The 15,942-nt window shown below is 44.9% G+C and overlaps 1 protein-coding gene across 1 annotated transcript in view; it reads right to left on the reverse strand.

The window, feature by feature from the left end:
* The window catches only part of AKT2 (AKT serine/threonine kinase 2), a 1,641,635-nt gene that overhangs the window by 865,668 nt on the left and 760,025 nt on the right, over positions 1-15,942 (reverse strand). The window contains exon 8 of the mRNA XM_044062375.1: positions 13,135-13,263. Within this exon, the coding sequence (XP_043918310.1) occupies positions 13,135-13,263 (129 nt within the window). The remainder of the gene's footprint in view (positions 1-13,134; positions 13,264-15,942) is intronic.

The following is a 15,942-nucleotide window of genomic DNA, read 5'->3' on the forward strand; positions in this document are numbered from 1 at the left end:
ACAGTAGACGTGAAAGAAGTCGTCGGTCTGTGTCAAGAATCGGTAGTGCAAAGTACTTCCTCGCAAGCCGGTGCCTGCTCAGCTGCTCCGGACCCATCCAAGTTAAAGACATCTGCAAGATCCTTAGTCGATGAAAAGTCTTGCAGCATTTTGCTTTTGTGCCTCTGCCCACTGATTTGGTGGTAGATCTGGGAACTTTGTTGAGGTTGGAAGGAGATTTTGTACCTCTGAGAGACAATGTTCAGAACCCATTGGTCCTTGGTAATGGTGGCCCAGGTGCTTGAGTGAAAGGAGAGCTTTCCTCGTAAGGGTACGTGATGGTGGGCAGAGGCAAAGTTGGGAGGAAGTGAGTCATTGTGAGTTCTTACCATAAATGGGTGGCTTGGAACTCCCTGGTTTTGAAGAGGAGGAAGTCCGCTGCTTAGATCTCTGCAACCCCTGGGGCTGCTGCCTGGGGGGGGGGGGGTCTGTTTTCACGGGGCCTAGGCTGGGCCTGTTTACTCAGAGCAGGAAAGGACCAGTGTTTGGAGGGAAAATGCCCGCTGGACCTGTAAGAAATCTTCACAGATTTTGCTTTTTCTTCCATCTTTTTTAAGACCTCTTCTGCTTTAGTTCCACATAAGTTATCTTTGTGCAAGGGTGCATCCAACAATTTTGATTTGACATGGTCTGGCTGCGGTTTTTCCTTAAGCCATGCATGTCTTCTAATGACAGATCCAGTGACTGCTGCTCTGCAAGAAGCTTCTAGGGCATCAAAACCACAGTGAAAAGTGTGTTTAGTTACTTGACCTGCAGAATGCTTTAAATCTTGTAAATCTTTAGATTCTGCCCATGCAGGAAAGGAGGACATTTTTTCTTTAAGGAGTTCCAAGGTACGTTGCTAATATTTAAGCATATGGAACTGACAATTTAGTGCCCTGACAGCAAGAGTAGCTGAGGTGTATACTTTTGTACCCCATCTGTGCTCAGGAATCCCTGTCTGAGGGGGGTGGGATTCTTAGCTGAGGTTGCTTTAATCCCTTTTGGCCCTTGAGAAATGGATCTAGGGTCAGTTGCTGGATTTTTTAGAGAGATATTTGTGTGAGTCAGAGACTCTGTAGTACCTTCCTGGTTTTCTGGGAGCAGGAGGGAGGGCATATAAAGTTAAGCTGGATTCAAGGAAAACATCATCCACCACATCCACGACTGTGGGGATGGGCTAAGAGTCTGTGTTGTGGAAGGTCCAGGAACTCTATGACTGTCTCTTTAGACTGAGGGAAGTCCTGACTCTCCCATTGGAAATGCTCCCTTAAGGTATGAAGGGTTTCCCCAGAGGAAAAATCCTCTGGGGGAGAGGCTGAAGGCATGGATTCCTCTGCATCAAAATCCTTATATGTGGAGAGGGGCTACATGTCTTCATAGTCAGATGCATCAGATTCATCTGACTCTTGTTCAGACAAAACTACTGGAGACAGATATATTTTCCTTTTTGAGGGAGTGGCTTTGCTTCCCCTAATCAGCATGATAAGGTCTTCTGCCATTTTGAGCATTTGAGACTGAGGCAAGGGAGCAAGCGTCTGAGAATGGGTAGTCGGTTTCTTGGTTGTGGTTCGACCCTTGGTCCTAAGGAAAGTACAGTTTTGTACCTACCATAAATGTAGATGTTCGAAGATCCACATTGCTGCAGTCCTTACACTTGGGGTAGTCCGCTGTCCTCGGTCGGCCCGAATATCAAAGTATAAGGCTGACGTCGGTCAAGGCGCATTTGACTGACATCAGGACGTCAGGGTACAAATGCGCATGACCGACATCATATCCTCAGTCTTTTCTTGCCCCAGATGTCAGAAGACCCTAAAAATAAAGGTCAAAACCAAAAGACAGCAAACAAACATCCAAGCCCCCTTGCCCTAATTATATGTACAAAATATACACTATATACACAATATGTACAACTCAACCCACACAACCACCTCAAACTACAGAGGGGAAGGAGGGAGGGTAAATTGGACTGCAGCAATGTGGATCTTCGAACATCTACATTTATGGTAGGTACAAAACTGTACTATGTTCTTCATCTCACATTGCTGCAGTCCTTACACTTGGGTAGAATCCCAAAGCAGAGGTATGGGAGGATGGCCAAACTATAAGGAAGCAGGAGCTGCCAAAATGCCCTGCAAAACAGCAGTGGCAAAACCAGCCCTAGATTTAGAGTAAAGTGGTAGGTGATAATGCCTAGAGAAAGTATGCACTGAACTCCAAGTAGCTGCCTCCAAAATATCCTTGGTTGCCACCCCTCAAAAAGCTGTCAAGTGGCAGTAGCCCTAGTGGAATGAGGCCTAATCCCAGCTGGAATCTCCTTGCCATGATGGGAATAACAGAAAGCAATGCAAAACCCAATCCACTTAGAAATAGTTTGTTTTGACACAGGCTTGCCCTGAGAACTCAAAGCAAAAGAAACAAATAACTGCTGAGACTGCCTGAACCCTTTAGTTCTGTCCAAATAATATCGCAACTGCCTGTGTACATCTAAAGTGTGCAAAATCTTTTCCCCTTTATTTTGGGGATTTGCATAAAAAGTAGGCAAATGAATAGTTTGGTTTAAAGCCACACTAGAAACCACTTTAGGCATAAAGGAAGGATTAGTACGTAAAGATACCCTATCCTTATGGAAAATTAAGAAAGGCTCCACCGCCATAAGGGCCTGCAATTCAGAAACCCTTCTTGCGGAGGTAATTGCCAACAAAAAAGCAGTCTTCCATGATAAATATTTTAACTCAGAAGTAGCTGCAGGCTCAAAAGGTTGTAGAGTGAGTTTCTCCAACACAAAATTGAGATCCCAAGCAGGAGTAGGAGCTCTTCGTGGGGGTCTTATATTCTTTGCCCCTCTAAGAAATTGCTTGAACAAAGGATGAGAAAACAATGGTGGGTCACAATCATAGTGAGCCGAAATTGCTGCAGCATGAACCTTAATAGAAGAGAAAGACAAACCTTTGTCCAGTAACTCAGTAAGATATTGAAGAGCCACACTCAAATTAGGCTCAGAAACATCAAAATCTTTGCTGCACTCCAAAATAAAAATCTCTTCCATTTATCTGCGTACACTTTCCTTGTACTAGGCCTTCTAGCTTCCAAAATCACATTCAAAACTTGTTGTGGAAGTTGAGACCCTCTATGGTTCAAAACAGAATATGCCAGGCTGTTAGGTGAAGAGAGTGAAGTTTGACATTGAGCAAATGGCTGTCCTCCTGTGACAACAGGTGTGGAATCGAAGGCAAAGGCCATGGCGGCTTCCGTACCAGACTTCTCAGTAATGGGTACCAGTGCTGTCGAGGCCAATCTGGAGCTATTAAAATCATCCTTGGCTTGTCCTGTCTGACCTTTAGAAGTACCTTTGGGAGGAGAGGCAGAGGTGGAAAGGCATACACATGAAGATTGCTCCAATTGAAAGAAAGAGCATCCACTTTCCAAGCTGTGGGATGAAACCTTTTGTGCAAAACTTTGGCAGCTGATGGTTTAGTGGAGAAGTGAACAGATCTATGTCTGGAGTTCCCCATGACACTGTCAATTTCTGAAATACATGAGGATCCAATTTCCACTCGTGGGGATCCATAATTGTCTGCTCAACACATCTGCTAAGGAGTTCTGTGCTCCTGGCAGAAACCTTGCCTGAAGATTGAGCTGTAAACTGAGAGCAGTCTCCCACAAAATCATTGCTTGCCTGCATAGAGGATAAGAATCGTTCCCCTTGCTTGTTGATGTACCACATGACAGTTGTGTTGTCTGTTAGAATCAACACCTGCCCTGGAAGAAGTAAATCCTTGAAAGCTATTAATGCAAACTGGACTGCTAACATCTCCTTCAGGTTGATATGTAGATGTTGTAGTCTGGCAGGCCACTTGTCTTGTATCCACTTTCCATTTAGATGAGCTCCCAAGCTTTGTCTGAGGCATCTGTCGTTAAAATCTGACTCGCCTCTGGCGGGTCACAGAGAGTCCCTTGTTTAGGTGACATTTCTGAGCCCACCACAAAAATTCCTTTTGAATGCAAGGTATTATTTGAATGACAGTGTCTAGATCCTGGCAGTGCTGTGTCCATACATTTTGAGATACCATTGCAGCTTCCTCATATGCAGTTTGGCATTGGGAAGCACCAGAATACAAGATGCCATGAACCCTAAGGCTTGAAGGACTGTCCTTGCAGTCAGCCGGACTGATGAGATAGCTGATGGAAGTAAAGGGATAGACTCTTTTGTTTGTCCGGGGTTAAAAGGCCATCTGGGATGCTGTATTCAGTCTCACACCCAGAAAGCACATGTCCTGAGAGGGTACTAGACTGGACTTTATTTCGTTCACAGAATACCCCAGGCATCTTAGCACTGCTATCACATATTCCAAATGATGAAGAAGCTCTTCCCTTCCTTGAGCCAGAATCAGGCAGTCGCCCAAATAAGGATAGATCTGTATTCCTTTTAGCCTGAAGAAAGCTATCACTGGAGCCAGAACTTTCGTGAACACTCTGGGCGCAGTAGATAAGCCAAAGGGCAATGCAGAGAACTGATAGTGAGAAGTCCCAGCTCGAAAACGCAGATACTTCCTGCAACTTAGTCTGATAGGAACATGAAGGTAAGCCTCCTTGAGATCCAAAGTTACCATCCAATGATCTTTGCCCAGCAGAGGTAAAAGCTGCTGTAACGTCAACATTTTGAACTTGGGAATGTCCAGATAAGTGTTGAGGGTAGATAAATCCAAAATTGGTCTCCACGTGTTCCCCTTCTTTGGTACTAGGAACAGGCAAGAATAAAATCCTAGGCCCACTTCTGGCATAGGGACCGGCTGTATGGCCCCTATTTGGAGTAACAGAGAAACTTGCTTGTGAGCCTCTATTCTTTGTTGAGGAGGAACGTCTGGCATGCCTTTGAAAGGAGGCAAGGTATGAAAATAAAACCTGTAACCGTGGTGTATGATATCCAATACCCATCTGTCTTGGGTAATTAAACTCCAATTTTCTTTAAAAAGTGCCAACCTTCCTCCCAAAGGTGCTGCCAGACGAGAAGGCTCTGGCAGCAGAAAAGGTAGGTCATTGGGTCTGTTTACGAAAGGACTGACCCCTGCCCTCACCCGAAGACTGTGCAGGAGAACTCCCCGTTCTAGGCCTGAAAGAGCCCTGAGCTCTACCCCTACCACGTCTAGATCTACCCCTAGACTGGGAATCATAAGAAGGATACGTCCACCCCTTAGTAGGCCAATTTCTACTAAACTTTGGAGGCTGGACCTGCAAAAAATCTTTAACAATCTGCATAGACTTAGCCTTGTCTTCCATTTTCTTTAAAACTGCCTCAACAGGAGGACCAAACAACACGTCAGATTGTAAAGGAGCATCTAAAATCCTTGTTTTAACATGTTCAGATAAATTTTGATCCCTCAGCCAGGCGTGCCTGCGAAGAACTGACCCAGTGGCAGCTACCCTAGACGAGGCCTGTACAGCATCAAAACCACATTGCAAAGAATGCTTACCCACCTGTTCGGAAACATGTACTAAATCTTGCAACTCTTTACAATCAATACCTTCTGCCAGAGCATCAACCTTAGACTTCAATTGTGAAAGGAGATAGTTTTGGTATTTCAACATGTGAAACTGGCAATTCAAAGCCCTCATAGCAAGAATGGAAGAAGTATAAACTTTCTTTCCCCATCTATCCAATGCCCTGGCCTCTTTGTCTGTAGGAACCGGATTCTTTACAACAGAAGCCTTAACACCTTTAGGCCCCTGGCTAACAGTTTCTGGGTCTGCCCTAGGACTGTTAAAAAGATACTTATGAGCTTCAGGCACCCTGTAATACCTATCCGGTTTAACAGGAGCAGGAGGCAAAGAATCAGGATTAAGAGAAGCCTCTGTAAAAACATCTTCCACTACATCCAAAACAGGAGGTATAGCCACAGGCCTATGCTGGGGTAAAAACAAAAATTCCCTAAGCCTTTTCCTGGAATCAGAGAAGTCCTGACCTTCCCACTTAAAATGCTCCCTCATGGAATGAAGAGTTTCTGAAAAAGAAAAATCCTCAGGAGGAGAAGCAGAAGGAGTAGAATCATCCACATCAGAATCAGAATAAGGAGAGTACTCCTGCAAGTCTTCAGCCGAAGACTCTGAAATATCTGAAGCCTGCTCAAAACTCCTAGCTCAGGCTCCACCCTAGGTCTCTTATCAGGAGGGGGCATAGAACCCTAATCAAAGTAATCAAATCTTCTGCCATTTTAAGCATATGCTTCTTGGGCACAGTTCCTGAAGAGCTAGGGGTAACACCAACTGAAGCTAAACCTGGCCTGCCCCTGGGAGAAGCCTTGGAAACAGAAGGAGAGGGCCTAACCACCCTAGGCAGGAGGGAGTATAGTAACCTGAGAAGCCCCATCAGCCTGGCCTGCCTCCTGAGAGGCCACATCCTGCAATAACAGAGTCTCTCCCTGGGATCCCAAAGAAACCTCCGGTGGAACCACCGGCTCCACCGACACCTCTAAAGAACCGGCGTCCGGTACTGATGGTTCCTCTAGCCTAGGTTTAACTGCTTTGTCCTTGCGCTTCTTCGAAGCGGGCGGAGCATCCGACGGCATTTTATAATTGCACCGCTTCCCGAAGACTAACCTGGCACAATCTAATCTTCTCTTAATAGTGCGCTTATTGAATCTAGCACAAGAGCGACACCCAACAACGTCGTGCTCAGGCCCTAAACAAGGAATACACAAAGTATGGTAGTCTCTATGCGGTATCTGTTTCCCACAAGAAATACAATTATTCACTTTTTCTGACATCCGGTAAACCACTGAGGCAAGAAAAAACCAAAATATTCCCCAACGGGGTACTTAGCCAACTTTGACTCGGTCTGAAACTCCGAAATCGAACAATTTCAGAACGCCAACCGCCACTTGCAACGCTGCTTCTGCATCGGACCATGCGGCAAAAAAGACTGAGGATATGACGTCGGTCATGCGCATTTGTACCCTGACGTCCTGATGTCAGTCAAATGCGCCTTGACCGACGTCAGCCTTATACTTTGATATTCGGGCCGACCGAGGACAGCGGACTACCCCAAGTGTAAGGACTGCAGCAATGTGAGATGAAGAACATCTCGGTTATTTTTGAAATAATGGTAGTTGCAAAAGAAGGTAGTTTATGTTGAGAATCGGTGGTGCAAAGGACTTCCTCAGTAGCCAGTGCCTGCACAGCGGCTCCGGACCCATCCAAGTTTGAGACGACCACAGGATCCTTAGTTGAAGAAGAGTTCTGCAGCATACCAGACTCTGAAAGGGTCTCGGTAGCAGCCTGTGAATTAACTGAAGCGGGCATCAGGGGCTGCGAAAGCGCCTGAGTTCCGGGGGATTGACAACTAGCTTAACGGACGCGTCGTCAGAAGGTTTGGTCCTGTGCGGTCTGTTTCTGTCTTTATCTTTATGCTTTTTTGGAATATCTGCTATCGGATGGCTTACCAAAGCCATATTGGAATTCGAAGACTGTCAACGGAAATATCTGGCTACAATAAGGCCCTGACAACGAATAGTTCTGGCATTAAACAGAGCACAGAAGCAACAATGAGGGACATCGTGGTCTGCGCCTAGACAAGTGACACAGTAAGAGTGTAAGTCCCGGTGTGGTATTTGCTCTCCACAGGCGAGACAATTATTAACTTTTTCTGACATCAGTTAGTGCAAGAAAAAAGGATCCCCAACAGGATACTTAGCTTTCGAAGACTTCCAAATTCAATTCGGAAACGAAAACTCAGGTAGCGGCCGACCGGCACTCGTGTGATCTGCTTCAGGCTCCACGGCAAGAAAGACAGATGTAATGGTGTCAGCTGCCTTCCTTTACACCACTGAAGACCTGACGTCAGTCCTCAAGCAACATCAACTGACGCAGAAATACTAAGTCTCTGGTATTCGGGCCAGTCGAGGCTACCCTGGCAAGGATAACCCAAATGTGATGACTGCTACAGTGACTCACTAAGAACATCTGGGGAACGAATCCACCATAGAAGAGAATACTTGCACACTCGAGATACGTGAATCAGATGAGACAACAGGCGATCTTGCAATGACCACTGAACCACCAGAGTCCATTGCAGTACCCTCATGTGCAATCAAGCCACAGGCACGAGGGTGATAGCGGCTGCTACAGACCCTAATGCCCATAAGATCAATTCTGCTGTTGGCAACTGGGCTTGAAGGAGACACATGACATGATGTCTCAAGGACTGAATTCTGTCTGACGTTAGGAAAACCTTCGTCTAATTTCTGTCCAACCGAGCTCCTGTGAAATCCAGGACCTGAACTGGAATCAGTAAGGACTTGTTTAGATTGATGGTTGTGCCCAACTGATGGGCTATTTGAAGAAGATAATCCCTTGCTTGGCAGAGTAGATGCCTGGAAGGGGCAGAAAGGAGCCAAATGTCCAGGTAAGGGAGGACCTGTAAGCCCTGCATATGCAGGTGAGCCACTACCACTGACATCACTTTGGTGAACACCCTGGTTGCTGTGGTGAAACCAAATGGGAGGGCTCTGAACTGATAATGACTAGCTCCCAACTGGAACTGGAGGAACCTCCAAGAGCGCCTGTCCATCTTGATATGGTAGTACACGTCCTGGAGGTTAACCGAGCACATCCAGTCATTCTCCTGCAGAAAGGGTAAGATAGACTGAAAAGTGACCATCTGGAATTTTGTCTTGGCAACTGACAGATTTAAGGTGGAAAGATCCAGTAAGGGTCTTAAGTACCCCTTTTTTTGGCACTAAAAACAATCTGGAATAGATGACTAATCCGGACAGGCCGAAGGGGAAGGGCTGGCTGACTCGCTTTTCTAGCAGCTTTGCAATTTCCAGTGCTGCCTCCTCCCTTTGCACACATGGAATGTCCGAGAGGTGTTTGGGCGAGAGCAGTGAGTGAAGGAAGGGAAATGAATAGCCTCTGGATATGGTCTGCAACACCCAACAATCATCTGTGATAGACTCCCAGGCTGTTAGTTATAGTGAGAGGCGTCCCCTGACTGCTTCCAGAGCTGAGCAGCGGGGCAACACTCCAGGGCTGCTTAGCGGGTCTCTCTGAGAAAGAATCTCATGACCCCCGATTTCTCAAACCTCCTATGCCTCGGGGGCATCATCTATCAAAACCCCCCACTGCCTCTAGGGGAAGGTGAGTCCTGAATGTCCTGGGAGTAGTTCTCAGAATTTTGGAACCACAGCTTCTTTGCCCCCCTGCTGATTTCTTGAAAAGGTTCATTGGGGAATGGAGAAGCGGATCCCAATGGTAGACAGTCTTCCTGTCCTTCTCGCTCTGGACAAGAGTGGTGCATACTGACTTTCCAAAAAGGGTGGAACCATTGTACAAGGCATTAGTAAAAGAAACCTTAAAGGGTTCCGAGAAGGCACAGAGCCAGGCATGATGCCGGATGGCAACGTCTGTCCCGGCAGCTCTAGCTGTGCCCTCAGTAGCATCAGTGAGAAGGTGCATAGAGGTGTTAGCAATCGATGTGAGGTGGCCATGTGAAAAGAGAAAACCTTCCTGTCCTCCACCATCATGGATCCTGGGGTAGACTCAGCAATCTCCCTAAGTCTCACTGGAGTCTAATTACATGCCACAGCCATATAGTTCAGCACACAGACAGAAAATGTGGCTGAAGTGTACACTCACTTCCCAAAGTGATCCATCATCCTGGACTCTCGGTCTGGCAGATGGACCACGGAGCTCTCTTGCGCAAGCTCCTTCTTAGTGGCTGCTGCTACACCTATGGTATCTATGGGAGATCCCTTCATCCACTAGGTCCTGAGAGGGTGCTCAATACCTTGTCAGGGCATTCGAGGATTGGCTCCACTGTGTCCAGTTCCTTCCATGCCTGAGATGTAATTACATCTCTAGTGGATCTGTGGGAGGGGACACCCAGGATGTAGAGGGTCCTGCGCCCAACGCCTCCAGGAACACAGATTCACCTGAGTTGAGTTACTGGGCAGACCACCCCCTTGCTGATGAAAGATCTCCATGACGTCTCCAAAAGAGACATCCTTGAGAGGTGACCAGGAGAAACCCTCCCCCCTTCCTCCAAATCAATGTCCTCTGTGAGGGACTTCGGTGGGGAGTCAATGTACCTCCTTTGTATGTTTTCGAGGCACCTCCGCAGGAGGAATTTCTGGGGAGGACTCAAAAATGTCTGATTGCTCCCGTGTGGGTACTCCCTGGGGGCGAATAGGCAGCAGGCAGTCCCTGAGTTAGTAGGATGGTGGAATCCATACCAGAAACAGAGGGAGCCAGGGCAGACTCCAAGGATGAGATCATGATGGGTCTGTACGTGATCGAGAGAACCCTCTCCACCACTTCAAAAGCAGGAGAGCGAATCATCTGAGAAGGATAGATGGGCCTGCCACACACTGGATCAGAGGGGGAGTCAGAGCTGAACCTCCATGTGTCGAGACTCTGATTGTAGGGATCTGTTCCAGAAAACTAGGAGCCGACACCTTCTCAAGATGGACATCTACTTCTTATCCCGAACACATACGTCTCTGGCCACCATACCCCCCTGCATATCATCTGCTATACATTCCTCACTAACTCATCACTCATTTCTATCTTGTCTCACTCTAATCTTCTTCTCTATCCTGATCCAAGGATTGCCTTTCCCCTACAAAACAATCTCTCGCTCTGTCTCTATGAATTCTTTCACACTTGTTTCAGCCCCACCTGGGCACCCAAATGAGTGCCTAACTATCTCCAACACTGCTTTTGCATAAACATTAAAGTATGTATACTATATAGTGCAACCACCAAAACAGTTTTTGTATTAATTTTGTATAAAAAATTTTCTTTAAGGTGTGTGCTAGACTGCTTACCTACCAAACTGTCGTATATTTTTATAAAACATTTACTTTAATGTAAGTGTACTGCACAGTGCAATTAAAATACTGTCAAATTCTTGATATGTCTCATTAATAACCTTATAAATACTTTTGCTTTAACAGATGTTTTGCACATTGTCTCTAACTATGGAGCTTTTCTACATAGGCCTTTGCTGAAAGGAGTTTTAATTCCCACTCAAACTTTCATGATAAACAATGTAAATAAATAAAATAGATCTTATTCCTCCTCCTCCACTTCTTATCGAACTGGGTAAGCCTACAAGAAAAGAAAAATCCAAAAGGGCTAAGTTTCAACTGTGATCAAATCCTCACCACTTTTGGAGGTCTCTGACTAGATACTGTGAAGCCTGTTTGACCAAACAAAGCACTTTCCCAGAGGAGACCTTTCACAGTGGCTTATCCCAGCTCATCCTAAAGGTTCTCTTAGCTATAACTTCAGATGCAGGCACATTCCTTAACTGTGTCCTGGCCACATCACTGCTGAAGACAAAATAAATGTGGACTACATGAAAGCTCAACTACAGCTTTTTGAAAATTTGCTTTGCAAAGGAGGACTAGAACTGGAATGGCTGAGAGAAATGCAATTAAGAGATCTAAGGCACATGCAAGCAAAGGAAAATACCCCTTTGCCTATCATAGGTTCATAGGTGTGTACTAGGCTAATGGCCCTGGAGACTTTACAAGCCTAGCCCAAAGCATTCCCTGGCATTGTGCTGTCTCACATTAGTTCCCATTGCCCCTATCAAGCAGGGCCACTGGAGTGATCCCCGGGGTGAATTTTCTATTACCCATCCACTCGTCAAGATTTCTCCTGAAGAGGGCTAGTGAGGTGCTCTGCTTGACGTGTATAGGATGTCTGTTCCAGAGCATGGGCAGTATCGACCCTCCAGCATGTTCTGTTGACTGAGGTAATGCGGTTGAGATCTCTGGAGCGTGTTGTATGGAGGGATTGGGATTTCTTTAGATGCAGCATATCTAACAGTGCTGGGTCTGATATGGCTTTGTAAGTTGAGCAGAGATCGCCTCTAAGTAGGCAATATGAGACAGAGTATAGCTTGACTATTTTGAGTCTGTCTGTATAGGGTATGTTTTTAAGTCCTAAGATCCTCTTAGTGAGGTATTTTTGTGGCCTATCTGTGGCTTATCCATGTGAATAGCTCTAGATTCTTTTATCTGATGACAAGACTGAAAAGATGTTAATACATACTCAACTAAGAATATCACATATAAATCTACCATCGGATGTTTTTTAAAGATGCTGAGCCACTCCACTAGAAATTTGTAACAGATAGCTATCTTTCTGGAAGCAGACTGAGTTGAATCCTAAAACTTTACAGGCACGTACAGGACATCTTACAGCAGTTTCCAAGAATGCAAGGAGTGCTGTATTGTGATCTGAAAACCACTTTAAAATGTTACGCAATTTAGCCATAAAACTTTTGGATGTCATGCCCTGTGACTGAAATATGAACTGTGCAAATGGTAAGAGATGCAGGAAACAGGCACGCACTTCAAGTCAGATGCACAATGTGTGCCAGCAGGAAATGCTACTACTCTAGAGTAAGAAAACTATAGAAATGCAATTGTACAGATCTTGCTGGAATATTAGAAGAGGTCATCTCAAGCTACTCTCTGCACACAATTTTCATGATCAGTTATGTAGACATCACTTTCTGAATTCACTACAAATGCCTCCCTCACATTAACCCACAAAGGCTGTTTATAAGTATCCAAGAAAGAATTGACAATAAGTAGCATAATACAACATGATACACATTTCAATAACTACAATACACACCATTGCTCAAAGATAGAAAACGCAAGGTATTCATCCATCCAGACTGCAAAAGTGGAAGAGTACTTCATGATGGCCTTAACAGCTGAAGCGAACATTCTAATGGTGACAAAAAAGTAATGCAAAAACCTTCTCATTTCCAATACAAAAATCTACATGACGTAAAAGGAGAAAGACATGCAGTGCCATCAACTTCAACAATACCATTAAGGCCATCATGCAGTATAACTGACTGGAAAGAAAAAAAGGCAAGAAAATAAATTCAAAAAACTTGTAAGATCAGGAGGCAGGAAAACTAATTCTTTCCTTCGTTGGTTATGAGACAGGTGGAGAATGGTGAAATATAGCTTAAAAACACAGTTTTATAAATTAACTCAGCTAGAGATTGTATGAATAAGTTGCACAGAATGAAAAGTACAACTCATATTTTTTGTAATAACTGACATGTCTGAAAAAAATCAAAATGCTTACCTCAGGTGCCAAATACTCGGGTGTCCCACAGAAAGTTTTCATGGTGGCACCATCAGAAATTCCTTCTTTGCAAAGTCCAAAGTCTGTGATCTTAATATGCCCATCTTTGTCGAGCATCAGATTTTCCAGCTGGAAAGAAACATTGGAAAAAAAATTTATTTTCCTGAGTTTAGCAATTTGCCATTTCTTTTCACTTTTCATCTTCCACTAAAGTAAACAGTGGGTTTTCCCTGTAAGATGTGAAAATGTGCATGCATGAATAAATGTAAAGCAATAATTATTTAAACAAATCAGTAATAAACAATGAAGTTCTCCAGCACAAATATACCTAAAGAACAACTATTCAGGACAAACAGAAAGCTGCTAAACAATGTAAATGTTAACAAATTATTTTCTTTTATACTAAACAGAAAGCTGCTAAACAATGTAAATGTTAACAAATTATTTTCATTTATACTTAAAATTCCATGCTTCCTTATGAATGCCTAATAAATGTGGTACACCTCTATCTAAACTCTTCAATGCAGCAGACTGAAAGAGAAAAAAAAGAAGTTACGTCTTACCATAACGTTCCATCTGTATTGTTGATCCTTGTTCAGTCATTACGGCCATTTTCCAAGCTCGCGTCAGCTACAAACTCTCGAGCTACACTCTTACCCACAATCCCCCTCTCCGTTACCTCAGATTGAGTTTGCAAGTCAAAGGAAGGTAGAGGCTACCTCTGGTCAAATTACCTAAGAGAACCGGATGGTGAGATCCACTAGAAGCCACAGGAGTGGGAAGAAGGGAGGGTCGTAATGACTTGAACGAGGATCAACAATACAGATGGAACATTATGGTAAGACATAACTTCTTTATCTGATGCTGTTAATCCTCGTTCATTCCATACACATGGGACAGAGTCCTCAGCTATTCCTGGGAGGCTCTCATGGAAGGACATTCCTGAGCACCATAAAACCAGAAGATGCTCTTCCCCTGGAGGCCAAATCCAACTTGTAATGATTGGTGAAGGTATGAGGCATAGCCCAAGTTGCAGCTGCACAGATGTCATGTAAAGAAGCTCTGGCATGGAAGGCAGCAGAAGTTGTCACCGACCTTGTGGAATGAGTCTTCATGGTAATAGGCATTAGGATATTACGTTGTGTATAAATGAAGGTCACACAGTCCTTCGACCATCTAGCTAATGTGACCTTAGCAACAGCATATCCTAATCTAGGCCCAGAATAGGCCAAAAATAACTGGTCAGAATTAAGGAAGGACCTAGTCCTGTTTAAGCAAAAATGGATATGCCTGTGGATATCTAAGGTATGTAGGCAATACTCTCCTCTGTTTGAATGATTGGGAAAAAAAACTGGCAATTCAATGGTTTAAAAGACATTTCAGAGATCACTTTGGGCAGAAATGAAGGATTAGTTCTCAAAGACACTATTCTCTATCAAAAATCAAGTATGGACTCTTGATACATAAAGCTTGAAGCTCAGAGATACGTCTGGCAGAAGTAATGGCGACGAAAAACAAGGTTTTCCATGACAAATACTTGAGGTCGCAAGAAGAAGCTGGTTCGAAGGGTGGCACTGTCAGAGCTTGTAGAACTAATGATAGATCCCATGGTTGAATAGGTTCTCTAAAAGGTGGCTTCAGATGATTTGCACCTTTTATGAAGGTCTTGCACAATTTGTGAGACATAAGAGAGGAATCTTTGCACCCTCATGGAAATTAGAAATTGCAGCCAAATTAACTCTAATGGTAGAGGCCGACGGCCCTGATTGGAAAACTACTTGTTTATCTTTCAGCCAACAGGTAAATCTTTTCCACTTGCTTAGATAAGTAATTCTAGTGGAAGACTTATGAGATGCAAAGAGAATGTCACGTACTGGTAAAGAAAGATCATTCTACCTGGCAATCAAGGGAATTGGAGTAGCCAAGCAGTGAGCTTCAGGCTGTTCAAGCTGGGATGAATCAGGTTCTGTGGATGTGAGATCAACTCCTGGGATGGATAGAGAATCCATGGTTGATCTAGTAGGCAAGGCCAAAGGAAGAGGTACCAAATCTGCCGAGGCCAATATGGTGCTATGAGGATCACCTTGCTCTTCAACCGACGGGCTTTCTTCAGAAACTGGGGAATGAGGGGAAAAGGTGGAAATGCATAAAGAAGACCCGAGGGCCAATCGTGGACTAGAGCATCACTGGGTGACTGTCCCGGAGGGGGAATCAGGACGAAGTAGTTGCTGCATTTGTAGTTGGTCGGGGATGCAAAGTGGTCGCAGCAAGGACGGCCCCAGCGGTGGAAGATCTCCGCTGCTATCAAGGGATTCAGGGACCACTCATGAGATTGTAGAATGCACCTGCTGAGTCTGTCTGCTATCACGTTGGAACTCCCAGGAATGTGCGTTGCTAGAAGAAAACGAATGGTAGCCATCGCCCAATGCCATAATCCTCATGGCCTCCCGACAAAGGGGGTAAAGATTTGGTGGTTCCTTGTTTGTTGATGTACCAGACCACCGCCATATTGTCTGATTGAATCACAATCGTCCCAGATGGCAGCAGGGGGTGGAATGCTTCCAACACCAAAAGCACCGCCTTCAGCTCTAGAACATTTATATGCAGTTGGGCCTCCAGTTTGGACCAAGTGCCTTGCACTGTCTGTCCCTGACATAGCCCTCCCACCCCATCAGGGAGGCGTCCGTGGTCACTGTGGCCTTGGGTTGCTGGGGGGAGAAGGGGTGAGACCATTGTAACAGATTGTGTGTCATCCACCAATTTAAATCCTGTTTGCACCTGTGGGTTACTCAAATCTTGGCTGAAAGA

The sequence above is a fragment of the Protopterus annectens genome, chromosome 1.part0, assembly GCF_019279795.1.
Source record: "Protopterus annectens isolate FY-2018-M chromosome 1.part0, PAN1.0, whole genome shotgun sequence".
In the NCBI taxonomy this organism is placed as follows: domain Eukaryota; kingdom Metazoa; phylum Chordata; order Ceratodontiformes; family Protopteridae; genus Protopterus; species Protopterus annectens.